Consider the following 12928-nt stretch of genomic DNA (forward strand, 5'->3'; position numbering starts at 1 on the left):
CGGTGAACAAAGAGAAAAGGAAAAAAAAGGAACTCGAACCTACCATCAGGACACTGGCGAGTCCGTTCGATGGACGTTCCTCTCAAATGATTGAATAATTGACCGGCTCGCCTCGGAAACACGCCGATTCGTGGAACATGTCGACGACATGCGTTTATGTTGCACCTCCCAGTAGCATCGAGGACCGGTATCAAACTCAAAAGAGTCCATCCGCTTCTTTGGTGTCTATGTTTCACAACGATGACAGTTTCGCTCGGTTCGCCAATGAAATTTTTCTTTGCAAGAAACGTTCTTCCCAGTTAGGCTACGATGTTGCACATATGTTTGAAAAATCCGACAGTTTCACTGTTCGCAAGTAAACATTTTCTTTTATACAAGAACATCAGAATTTATACCAGGATACCAGTCTGTTGCAAAATTTTGCACATGTTCTTCAGAGCTTGTGAAAAAGTAGTCTTGCGTGACAGAAACTGTTCCCCGAGTAACCTGATTATTTAAGAATTAGTAAGTTGCAAAAATTTTCTGTTATAAAATTAATTTTACAATTTTAAGAGATTATACGTTCTTGAATCCCCTGAGCATGCCACCTGAAAGTTTGAAGATCGTTTCGGGAAGGGTAGAATGAGATGGTCGCCGTGTAAATTGAATTAATTAGTTATTATTCATATTTTATACAATAGTAATCATAATTAAGGTATCTTAGTCCATAATATCTATATTCGTACAAGGGTACTCGATAAAATTGATAAATTGGGGTCTGCCGTGTTGTTAACCTATATGTATATAGACGATTTCTGGCTTCTCTCTCTCTCGCGCGCTCTCTCTCTCTCTCTCTCTCTCTCTCTCTCTCTCTCTCTCTTTCTCTTTCTCTCGCGCTCTCGCTCGAACAGTTTTCTTTACACTCTTATCACAATATCGTATTTTACACAGATTTGTTTCATTTACGACTTACATGCTAGAATGGGGGCTTTGAGAGGGGGGTTTGGGGGGATGGGGTAGGGGCCCCGGTGCAATATTTACACGGAATCAGGGATCGATCGCGGTTGTCCACGTTGTCTGGATCGATCCCCGCGGCTTGCGCCGAGGCTAGTAACGCTAATAACTTTCTACGGACTCTGCCAATTTTTTTCAATTTTCTCTTATAATCATCCATGTCGATTCGCTTGTCGGTGTGGCTGTGTCTCTGTGTGTACATGTGGTACGTGTCGACTCTATGCCTCGCGTGAAGTCCGCGGCGACAGTGTCCGCGTGTCGCGTAAAAGTTTCGGACGAAAGCTCGACAACACTTGGAAAAGAATCGAGTTCTTGTCGATCGACTTCCGTCTTCGAGAAAACCGTTCCGTTTGCGACCGATAAGTTTCGACGAAAACGCAACGACGTCGCCGAAAAGTCGAATTCTGCACGACGCTTTTCCGTCATCGAGAAAATCTTCCGGTGTTTCTGCTGGCGAGTCGAGCCTCCACCATTTTCGCGAGTCGTTCCCCGATCGATCCGCTAGAGTCCACGAGGTAAAAGTGTCCACGGAAAATGGTAACGGTGCCCGGCGCGAGCAGAAACCGCAAACACACTCTCCGCGCGCCGGCTTCCATTCGTTTCACGCCGTTCTCGCAATTTACTCGCTCTCCACGCGCAATTTAGGAACTGAGGGAGCTTCGTCTTAAATTACACACGCACACGCCTCTTTATTGCACCGAATCTAAACGCAAGAACCCGTCTCTCTATCTCTAGCACGCTCTCTCTCTCTCTCTCTCTCTCTCTCACTCGCTCTCGCTCGCTGTCTCTTTTTCTCGTCGTCTTTCTGTCCGCGTTTTTTCGCGAGGCATGTTCCGCGCCTCGTAGCTTTGCGGTCGAATCTAACGGCACTTATTAGTATACACGGAGGAATCATTGTCGTCGTCGTCCGGCTGAGACGCGTTCCCCGCAAGCTCGCTATACCGCATCCGAAGAGAGGGAATCAACGCCGAGGAATTTTGATTGACGCCGTGCGAACGACATCGATTTTCGACGCAGCTGTCGCACGATTTATCTCTCTGTCTCTCTCTTTTTTCTCTACTCCTCTCTTTGCTGGAGCTGCGATAAAGGATACAAGAGCAGCAACGAAAGTTGGTCACCAGTTGGTCGGCTAGAAAGTCTTGCTCTGTTTGATACTTCATGTATCAAGGATGTATGACATCTGACTGCACTCATCGTTTATCGCAACTTCATCATAAACTTACACTCGTTCAGACACGATACTGAGTTTGTACTCTCGTTTAATGCCTCCGCGAGATCGACCACTTTAAACGTCTTAAGACCCCATGCAGATTTTTGATGGATTCATTGACTCTCTAGCTGTACTGAGGAAATTCTTGTTAATTTCACTCGTTATACTGAATTTTTAACCGGAATGAAAATTGGTAATCTAGCTGTACTGAGGAAATTCTAGTTCATTTCATTCGTTATGAGCAGACTGAATTTTTATACAGAAGGAAAATTGGCAGTCTAGATCGGACTGAGGAAATTCTAGTTAATTTCATTCGTTATGAGCAGACTGAATATTTAATCGGAATGAAAATTGGCAGTCTAGATCGGACTGAGGAATTTCTAGATCATTTAATTCCTTATGAGCAGACTGAATTTTTATACGAAACGAAAATTGGCAGTCGAGCTGCACTGAGGAAATTCTAGTTAATTTCATTCGTCATGAGCAGACTGAATTTTTATTCGAAATAAAAATTGACATTCTAGCTGTAAAACATTCTTCAAAAAATTATGAAATTTTGCTGGTGGATAATGTGTTAAAATTGTCGCTGATTTTCTGAAGCGAAATGATTTTACGAAATTATAGGAGCAACCTCCATTTTACAGGTTTGTCCGGCAGCAAACAATGCCGGTGACAGCCGCACGAAAAAAAATGGAAACGGCATAGTGGAAACGAGCTGTCGTTGCCTGTCTTTCCAGCCATTCCCTGTAAATGGGTTCAGATGATCGATACCAGCGAAGAAAATACCTAACAGTGAAATTCCTAGCACTTACAAGAGAGTCAAGTGGGTTTTACAGTCCTCAAGCCCAAAGAATAGATTAAAATGAAAGAGCTATGGCGGGTGCAACTTGTTTGCCACCCTTTCAGTGTTATTCCACGATCTTACCATTCGATGTTATAGACTAGGTACTCCGTGGACTATACCTCCTAGCTCACGAGCACATCAAATGTTAATCCATCACGCTACCTGACAATTAAAGAGAGAGGATTCCAATATGCTTTTCAAACCACAGGGAAATTGACTAATCTGCACCGGGCCTTAAAACTGTCCTTTCCCACGAGGATTCGCGAAAGGAGACTGTAGCAATCAGAGATTCCAGACAATTCTCACTGTTGAGGCTTTTGTGTGTAAGCTGTGTCCTAGTGGAATTTTCCGATGTTTCGCAAGCATTTCAGTTTCAAAGGAGGTTGAAAATCATTTAGCTAGGACACGGCTTACACCCCTTTTACTATCCGGATATTTTCGAGCATTCGGATTACTCATTATAACTAGAAATCTGGTATCGAAGGACTAAGCCTCCTGCTACCCGGATATCCCGATATCTCATTTCGAATATTTCGTAGTGAGAACTTATCCACTATTTTGAATAGCTAAGTCTCTTAATTGTCGGTAGCCATGTATTGATCTTTTCCCCGAGCTTTTGGTTGAAATGGATCGATAAGAAAATTTGAGGCTCCTTCGGAGAGAAACAGCAACGGTCTCCGGTCTCGGTTTGCTAGTTTCGCGAATCCTTGTTGGTTGGTCGGACAGCCGCGTCTCCGGAGGCGAAAAAGACGGCAAAATCAGGAAGTAAAGGGACCGTGCGAGACCGCGTTCTCATGAGACGACCATTGTTGCACCGACACGCCAGAGGATTTGGGTCAGCGGTGGGGCTCACCGGCCCTCCCAGTTTCCCGTGGTCGCAAACCACAACCGTCTTTTTTTGCGGTTTCGTGGTTCCGTGGCTCTTTGAAAGCTAGCTATTGCTCGCGAGAGATGCAAGATGGCAAAGGTTGGCCAGCATGGCCGACGGAAAACAGTAAAAACAACGCGCCAACCTGAAACGTTTTCTCGATCCCCTCGGGTGATGCGAACGCCGCGCCGCGCCGGCGAGCTCTATCGAGACGGACAGCCAAGAAAAATCGTTTCGAAACTCGTTACCAGAAGCCCAATGCCTATACAGTCCCGACTTTTGCCGCACATCAATTAAACCTGACAATTGCTGCGTCTTATTCAACTTCGTGTCGTTGAACCTTCCTCGGTCCTCTTAACACATCACTCACTGACAGCTATTTAGCAGGTCGGTTTCAGATTTTGATCGTGAATCGACGAGGTACACAGTTCAGTCGTTTCTGTTGGGATTATTTTTTTAGAAGATAGTGACAAAGATAAAAATTTTCTACCTGAATTGCAGCAAACTGGAGTGAAATGGAAATTTATTTTCTTTCGTAATGTGTTTCGTAGGTTGAAAATAATCGAACAGTATTTTAAAATTCTTCTAATGTTTTGACTGTTTTAAATTGCGCCTGCTCACACTTTGTTTTATTGATGGGCTTCTGGTGAGTAATGTGTTAATACTAGATTTTAATATTGGAATTTAGAAAATTGGATACTGTATTTGAAATAATTCGTTGTATTCAGTCATCTTTGTTTCCCAGAAATTTCGACGATTCGTATAGAGACAATAGCCGCGAGGGCACGCACTTCATCTCGCATCTCTTTTTTTCTCGGAGCAGGCCGGCGGAGGTCTACGCGATCGAGCTTGCCGAATTCAAATTGCTCAATTTTTTAACGGGGTTAATATCGGTGATGATCGTCCGGGAGAACTGGAAATTAGGCCCGGTTGTGCCCGACATTCGGCTCTCTCATGAATTTAATGACCACGCGGGTACTGTCGACACACGTGGTCCGAGCCGGCGATTTTTTCGCCGCGTATTCGACGAAACCGCGCGCGGGTTCTCTCTCTCTCTCTCTCTCTCGCTCTCTCTGCGCTCCTTTTCGGAGGAGGTCCCCGGCGGGTTGCTTCATCCGGAAAGGAGGGACCAGTGATTACACCGGTGATTGCCGAGATCGTTTGACTCACGAAAATGTCATTAGGGTTTCATTACTTCCAACCGCCTTGAGGAACGACTGCTCAACGAGTTTATGCAACGTGTTCCCTGCCTCCCTTCCTCTCTCTTTCTCTCTCTCTCTCTTTGCTCCCCTCTTCTGCCACCCGTTTGTATCCCTGTCCGTCCCCCTAGACCCCTTTTCCGTTACCCTTTCCGTTCTCCAAGACCGTGGTTCGATCCAGCACGAAGTGGGTCAGGTTGGCCAACTGTCGCAAAGGGATCGACCGATCTAACGTCACCGGGCGATTGACATTTACCGTAAGGAGATCAACGCGACGCGAGGACGCAGAAATCGCGGCGGCGGCCTCGAGAGAGGTGGCGAAGATATCCATTGTCCGAGCGAGGATAATTGTTCTAGACAGAGAGAGAGAGAGAGAGAGAGAGAGAGAGAGAGAGAGAGAGAGAGAGAAAGAGAGGGAGAAAGAGAGGCAGAGATCGGTCGCTATCCTGACATTTAACGTCGAGTGTCGAGAGCGTGTAATCTCGAAGAAATTCTGGGGATAATCGGCGGATCGATCGATCCTTCGACTACCCGGCTTACCCTCGCGTACACTCGATCATCGAGCTCGACGAGTTTCTAACGAAAGAGGTACCCTGGGTTTTTCATTGGTTCTTACGGTTCGCTGGCATGTGGCTCGCAGCGACTTCCGGCGACGTCCATCGGTCGATTCGTTTCACGAACGTCCACGAAGATCTCTCGTGCATCTCCGACGAAGAGTTTTTCTTTTTTTTTTTCTTGCGGTCACTCGATAACACGATTCTAGTCTCACTGAAGCTTGTTCGTCGGAGAGAGTGTGTCCTCCTTCCGGTTCGGGGTGCGCTCGCGCGAGGCTAAATTACTAGAAGTTCCCTAGCGGAAATGCGCCACGACGTGCACCGGTGTCGGGGATCCTTTGTCCACTTTTCTCGACGGACGGGGAGGGCCGCGCACGGATAAACAAAACCTCCCGCGCGGACAACGGAACGGAAACAATATTAACATCGAACGCGAATCCCATCGCGACTGGTGCTATACGTATTCACACTTTGGGGATGCTGGCGCGGTGGCGCCGAACCCGCGCAAAGAACAAGCGGTTCCTCTTGAACACTGCTCGAAGGACGTCTTCGTTAAACCGCCGGCCACACCCTGCAATATCACAAAACGAACAGGTTGTTACAACTGTACTCTTCAGGCTTAAATCAATGAATAAGATGTCTTTCAAGGTGGAAGTAATGTTTTTATGATTTTCTTGGGTTTTCACGATGTAGGAATTGATCGAGGCTCGCCGAGGGATGTGAAGAGGGTGTCTCTGGGATTTTCTTGGTTTTTTATGATATATTAAATGATCAGAGCTAGCCAATGAGGTTAGAGACAGTGGCTCTAGGGGGTGTCACATTGTTCCTACGATATTTTTGGTGTTGACAATGTATTAACTGGTTAGAGCTAGCTTTAAGAGATGAAGAAGGTGTCTCTAGGGGTTGAAACGATGGTCCTTTGATTTTATTGGATTTTAAGGGTGTATTAATTGATCTGGGCTTTCTGCAAGGGATGAAGGTGTCTCTAGGGGTTGCAACACTTCTCCTGGGGTTTTCTTCGTTTTTGTACAATATATTAACTGATCAGAGCTAGCTAAAGAGGTTAGACACAGTGTCTCTAGGGGGTGTCACATTGTTCCTACAATATTTTTGGTTTTGACAATGTATTAACTGGTTAGAGCTAGCTTTAAGAGATGAAGGTGTCTCTAGGAGTTGAAACGATAGTCCTTCGATTTTATTGGATTTTCAGGGTGTATTAATTGATCTGGGCTTTCTGCAAGGGATGAAGGTGTCTCTAGGGGTTGCAACACTTTTTCTGGGGTTTTCTTCGTTTGTTTACAATATATTAACTGATTAGAGCTAGCTAAAGAGGTTAGACACAGTGTCTCTAGGGGGTGTCACATTGTTCCTACAATATTTTTGGTTTTGACAATGTATTAACTGGTTAGAGCTAGTTTTAAGAGATGAAGAAGGTGTCTCTAGGGGTTGAAACGATGGTCCTTTGATTCTATTGGATTTTAAGGGTGTATTAATTGATCTGGGCTTTCTGCAAGGGATGAAGGTGTCTCTAGGGGTTGCAACACTTCTCCTGGGGTTTTCTTCGTTTTTGTACAATATATTAACTGGTCAGAGCTAGCTAAAGAGGTTAGACACAGTGACTCTAGGGGGTGTCACACTGTTCCTACAATATTTTTAGTTTTGAGATGATCATGATTGAGATGATCAGATGTTCCTACATCGATAATATGTATGTTAATAAATTGTAAAGGGCGGATCAAGGTTCCGATTAATGAGAACTAAGGTCCAGTACTTACGTGAGTAGTCCGGGATTGGGATCCGCCTGGTACCAGGAATACTGTGGCATGTACCCTGCGTGATGCGGCGGTGGTGGTGGCGGCGGTGGATGGTGTCCAGGCGTGTGGGGGTGGTGGTGGGTGTGTGGTGGCGCGTGCGGATGCGGATGGTGCTTCATCTCACCCGGCCAGGAGGGTGCGGGTGGGCTCTCGTTGTGCTGGGGCGACATCTCGCTTCCGGGGCTCGAACTGCCGGGGGTGTGACCCCCTGCACCACCGCCCATGCCGCCGAGGTAGCCCGTCGTCGGACTTCCCGACACCGAACTTCCGCCTCCTGCAACCAGATCGAGAACCCTTCTGATTAATCAAACCTTTCTCAGTGTTCTTACCAGAAAGTGAAAATATTTTTCGAAAATCAACTTTTTGATATGTGCTCCGATTGAAACAGTTATGAGGAACCGAAGGAATGGCGTAACTAGGCCGCGGATTTTATGAGAAGAAATTTAAAACAGTAGAAAGATTAAAAGAATATAGGAGGATATTTTGAAAGTTTTGAAATTGTTGGGGAAAGCGAAAAATGCCTAAGTTGTGCAAAATAATTTATACAATATTTTGATGAACACTTCTCGTTCTCGGTACACACGTCTTCAGAAGGCTCTGATACTCGAGGAAACGGGTACCTCGAGGAAACGGAAATAAATGGGTTCGGGCATTTTTCAAAAGCATTCCGGTTCTCGTTTTAAATATGTTTCAGCGGTGGCTGTGACAAGGAAGCTCTCGATGCCCGCCACGCGTCGATGGCTGGTTACACGCACCGACGCAACCAGTCGTATCATAAAGTGAGTCAAGAGATGTGGATCGGCAAGGTTGTCGAACGGTTCTGCGCCGATGGCGTTACGATTCGATCTGCTTAATTGATTTATATCTTCCGACTGGATTCGTCGGTTTCGCTCCTGTCGCTAGAGATGACAGAGCGCCTCTGTCGTTTACTATCGAAAGCTTTTAGCCCGTTGTATTCTCGACGTTTTGGTCGCGTGAAATTCGTTCGAATCGGACAGTGTATCGACCGGCGCGTTGAATATTTTCAACGTGATTTAAACCGTATCGGAAGCGTGTCCGACGTCCCATTGATCTCGCCGATACGCCGTAATTATAAGCTTGCGAACCTGGTCGGACCGCCGCGCGCGTTTTCTGGTAGCCCGTGTCGCCAGTGGAAACTTCTTATTATTCCTAAGATTGAGTTATGCTAATATTTCGCTCCTGTGCTGCGGTCCGCCTCCGGCGGATCCTCCCGGAATTTTAAACAAAATGTGGGTGGTCAAACTCATTAATAATTAGACAATCTTTATTCAAGATAAATAAATTGTTTTAATCCTTTTACTATTTTAGAATAAAGATCTTATAGTATAAGAGTATACTATCCGGGAAACATTGTTGCGTTAGATAAGACAGTATCTGCACAGCAGATAATGAAATAGAAATGATAAATACCAGATATTAGAATCGAATTAACCTTTCAACGTGGGAATATCATTTAACTTTGTAATTCGCATGAAACGCTCAGCATTTACTATTTAGCAAAGCAGCTCCAGCGGACGATTAGAGAAAAGTTCAACGAATTCACGTTTTTCTAATAGCTATGCAAATTGATCAGCGATCGAAAACAGTTGTACGCGGATTTTTTCAACAAAATGTCGACTTATCGTTTGATGTACACTCCCGTTCATAAATTAACAAGATAAGGTCTTCAATTCTCTGCGACTTTACGCTCACCGAAGTCGATGTCTGCTAACTTCTCATCTCGATATTTTACCAAAGTGACACAATGAGGATTAAAAGGATGAGGATTAACATTGATCACAGAAATTCAAGTTAGCTGGCCAGGTAGCCACGGTATTACGTTGCGCTAAAAGTCAGCCGGAGGTGGAGCCAGCAATTTACATCTAGGAAAATGAGAAAGATAGCGAACCTCCTTGCATGAGACTTCCGGGCTGGCCCGGTTGAGGGGATGGTCCTCCAGGTAGAGCGGTTCCACCGGCTAGCAGACTGCCGTGTTGTCCTCCGCCTCCACCTCCGCCCTGCTGCGCCGCCTTCATCATCTTCTTGTACTTACTTCTTCTGTTCTGGAACCAGATTTTCACCTGCAACAAAAATCGAAAGAACGGGTCAGCTTGGAACTCGTTTCGCGGGTTGTCGGTAGCTATTGCAACGCGAAATGCACGGTGGGGGGCAGGAGGAGAAAAAATATTGACGAAGAGAGAGAGAAAAAAGGGATAAGACGAAGAGGTAGAACAAGAATAAGAAGAAGAAGGAGAACCGGGTTGATGTACTGTTTAACGTTGGTCCGAGAGACGTGGGAAGCCGGCAATTTCCACTGTCTCCGCGTCTGTCCTTCCTTCCGTCAAACATCCGATAATTACAGGCCTGATAGACATTTTCTGCGAGTACACGCGTAATGATACACGCGTCTTCCTTTGGCATATATATTTTCCTCGAACGGCAATCCCGGTCGCGCGGTTACCTTCGATCGCGAGGAAGATACATTGTAGCACGAGTGTCCGAGCACCGTTCACGTTGCCAATCTGTGATACATGGCTGCGGCGACGCCCCTAGCAACCGGGTAACTAGGCCACTTTTGCAGAAATTAAGTAAATTGAGTGCGACAGCCCGGGGATCGCGTTCTTTCAACCTGGGGAAATTTGCGACAACGAATTGACTCTTCAACGTGTCCCGTGTTGGTCATACACGCTGTTCGACCACATCAGATTTTTAGAAGCTAATTTTGATCGTGGTGCAGCGAAAACGATTTTATTGGAATTTGTAGCATGAAAGTTCTGTGTTCAGTACCTATTCTATCACACCACCATGTCAGGATTTGAAGATCAATCCTCTTGAAGCCAAGATAACAAAGAATTCGAATCAGAGACTCGGGATCACCCTCCGACTAGATGCTTTACAGGTCCAGCAAAGTTTCTGCAGTCTCCGAGAATACTTTAAGGGTGGGTCCACAGGGCGTCTTCGCAGGGAGTGGAAGAGGAAACGCAACGAAGGAAGAAAAAAAGGAGGAACTGGCAGAGTTTCGTAACTGTCGTTTCTTTTGCCTGTCCCTGCCTACACGCTGCATAGAACACCAGGCACGGCCTGCAGCGGATACTAATGCGCGTGTGCCGCTGTTAGGATTGCACATGCGGTATTTTTTTGTGTCCTCGCGATCTATACGTACGCCGTGTGCACGTGACGGGCTGCTCAATCTTACGTAACCCTGCCTCATAGAGGCGAGCGCCTGTGCCAAGAGAAACGTCGGGTGAGGAACACGCTCGTGTTTTGCGCGAGCTGAGCGTACACGACGCTCTCGAACCCTTCCTCGGAAAATGGCTTCAGGAAGAGGAAGCTCTCGGCTCGTTGACTTTCTAAGGGAAGTGTGAGCGATCATTTTTATTCTCTTGCTGATCGTGACTTCGAGAATTCGAAGGAGGATTCAGGAGGTACGAAAGCTGCTCGGCTTGGGGTTGCTAAGCTAGCAGAGGTTGTCCAGGTCTATCCGAGTTGGACTCGAGTGACGTTTTTCCTCGAAACGTATTCCCAGACCTACATTTCTCTGATACACATACATAAATATCGTGAGCGGCTTCGAACACTGTCGCGACGATAACGTTCGCATAATGTACATCAGCCTCTGATAAAGGAACGACACTCTCGAACACGCTATCATCGAGGGATTACGCAACCGACGGCCGTTTCCTTTTCCGTCGGATGCCGGAATACGCTAAACCTATTGTTAGTGCCACTGTTCTACGTGGTCTCGAGGTGCTCTGGGCACACATGAGTTTCCCTGACCGAGTCCCTGGGTCCGGAGGTCTCAGCACCCTGGGAAAAAGGATTCGGACAAATCCAGCTGTATTCTGATCAAGAACTACTGGCTTGTTTCGCCTTTCTGCACTTACTGGAGAATTGTTACCATTGTATTAGTCTAGAATATAGAGATTAGATAGGATCCAGCTAAATTTTAGCTACCTTCTAACGGATGACCACTTTAGATACTCCAATGTATCATCATTGATGATACAAAGGAACTTCAGTTCCTTTGCAATGCTGGAATAAGTCCACCTGGTGGATCAAAATGACACAAGAAATGCTTATTCCACCTTTGCTGAAGTTCTGAAGGAATATGAAACAATTTGCTAGACTCTTGCTAGGTCCAAAAGGTTCCACTTTCCATCGCATCATTACAAGACTCAGAAAGGTACCCCGGCGAGACCCTGTCAATTTCATCATTCGTGACTCTGTGTTACACTAAAAGTCTCCGGGGTTTCAACAGGAGTGCTACTAAACTTTTACAAGAAATGAAAAGCGGCCGTAGCCACTCGCTGCTCCTGTTAATTAATCGACGACCGTGTTGTACGGTTACTATGGTCCGGTTCAAGTGGCGCGTCAACGGTTTGACGGCTGTCAGGAGGACGAACAGGTCCTCCTCGTCAACCCCGGCGTGTTCCGGCGGTTGTGTAATCGTCTTTGGTCCGGCGGGTGACGCGTTCGCGCGTCCATGGCTTTTTACGCCTGGGGCGTCAATCAGGATACGTACGGTTACTTTAATTAACCGAGGCGGGGCGAGGTGCTGACTAGATCCCTACAGCTAAGGAAAACTATCCTAAACTGAAAGAGAGTGCGACAGAATTCAAGAGAAGGTGAAGAGAGGGGGACAAGATTGTCACGTCAGAACGAGTTCATTAAAACCGCCGCGCGGGCTCGCAAGAAACTTTTCTTTAATCCTTTGCGGTCGGAATGAGTTCAACTATTTTCCCATAGGCGACCCCATTGACCCCTTGCACACTGCAGGTTATTTTACGGTCATAGTGATTGGACCTTCTTTGACGTCCAAAATTGTTGAAATCCGCCAATTTTTTTTCTTATTTTTTCATCCTGTTTAAGTGATTTGATTGAAAAAGGCTGACATTTTGTAAATAATCAAGACTTTTCAATCTTTTTTGTTCGGACCATAACTACGTTCATACTGATTAATAAGCAATTCTATTCAAAACATCATGGCAATCGTCGATCCACTGTGACAGCATCTTCTGTGGAAAAATATATAACTTTTGTGATCTTGATTATTTACACTTAAAAAAAATCACACATGTATATCAAATATCCATAAACATACAATAGTTTTCCCGAAAATTGCAAAACAATCTTGCAGAAACTATTTCAAAAGTGAATGTCAAGACTGGTTCCTAGGAGCGTAAGGAATTCAAGAAAACCACAAGGGAGCTGACTCTACACTGAAAGAATAGAACGAGAATAAAAAAACAGAAGGGAACGAAATCGTCACGTCAAAACGAGTTCATTAAAACCGCGGCTTCGAGAGAAGAAACGGCAGCGGGCCCGGCATTGTTTCACGTTTGGTCCGTCGAAGCGGGCCCGCAGAGGAACGGGGAATGTTCGTGTAACGTGTGCCGTATAAAATGGCCGCGATGCGCGTACGGTATCGGCCGAAAAGTATGTTGCT

The 12928-nt window shown here is 45.8% G+C and overlaps 1 protein-coding gene across 5 annotated transcripts in view; it reads right to left on the minus strand.

The window, feature by feature from the left end:
* Positions 1 to 5101: 5101 nt before the first annotated feature.
* The window catches only part of Dll (homeotic protein distal-less), a 110091-nt gene continuing 102264 nt past the window's right edge, over positions 5102 to 12928 (minus strand). For 4 of the 5 annotated variants that reach the window (XM_076429498.1, XM_076429495.1, XM_076429494.1 and 1 more), the window contains exons 3-5: positions 9392 to 9563; positions 7444 to 7756; positions 5102 to 6239 (exon numbers count right to left, since the gene is read on the minus strand). In XM_076429498.1, the coding sequence (XP_076285613.1) occupies positions 6221 to 6239; positions 7444 to 7756; positions 9392 to 9563 (504 nt within the window). In that variant the 3' untranslated portion in view covers positions 5102 to 6220. Of the gene's footprint in view, positions 6240 to 7439; positions 7757 to 9391; positions 9564 to 12928 lie in introns of those variants that run through there. The other variant, XM_076429496.1, reaches the window with a different exon arrangement.

The sequence above is a fragment of the Lasioglossum baleicum genome, chromosome 8, assembly GCF_051020765.1.
Source record: "Lasioglossum baleicum chromosome 8, iyLasBale1, whole genome shotgun sequence".
In the NCBI taxonomy this organism is placed as follows: domain Eukaryota; kingdom Metazoa; phylum Arthropoda; class Insecta; order Hymenoptera; family Halictidae; genus Lasioglossum; species Lasioglossum baleicum.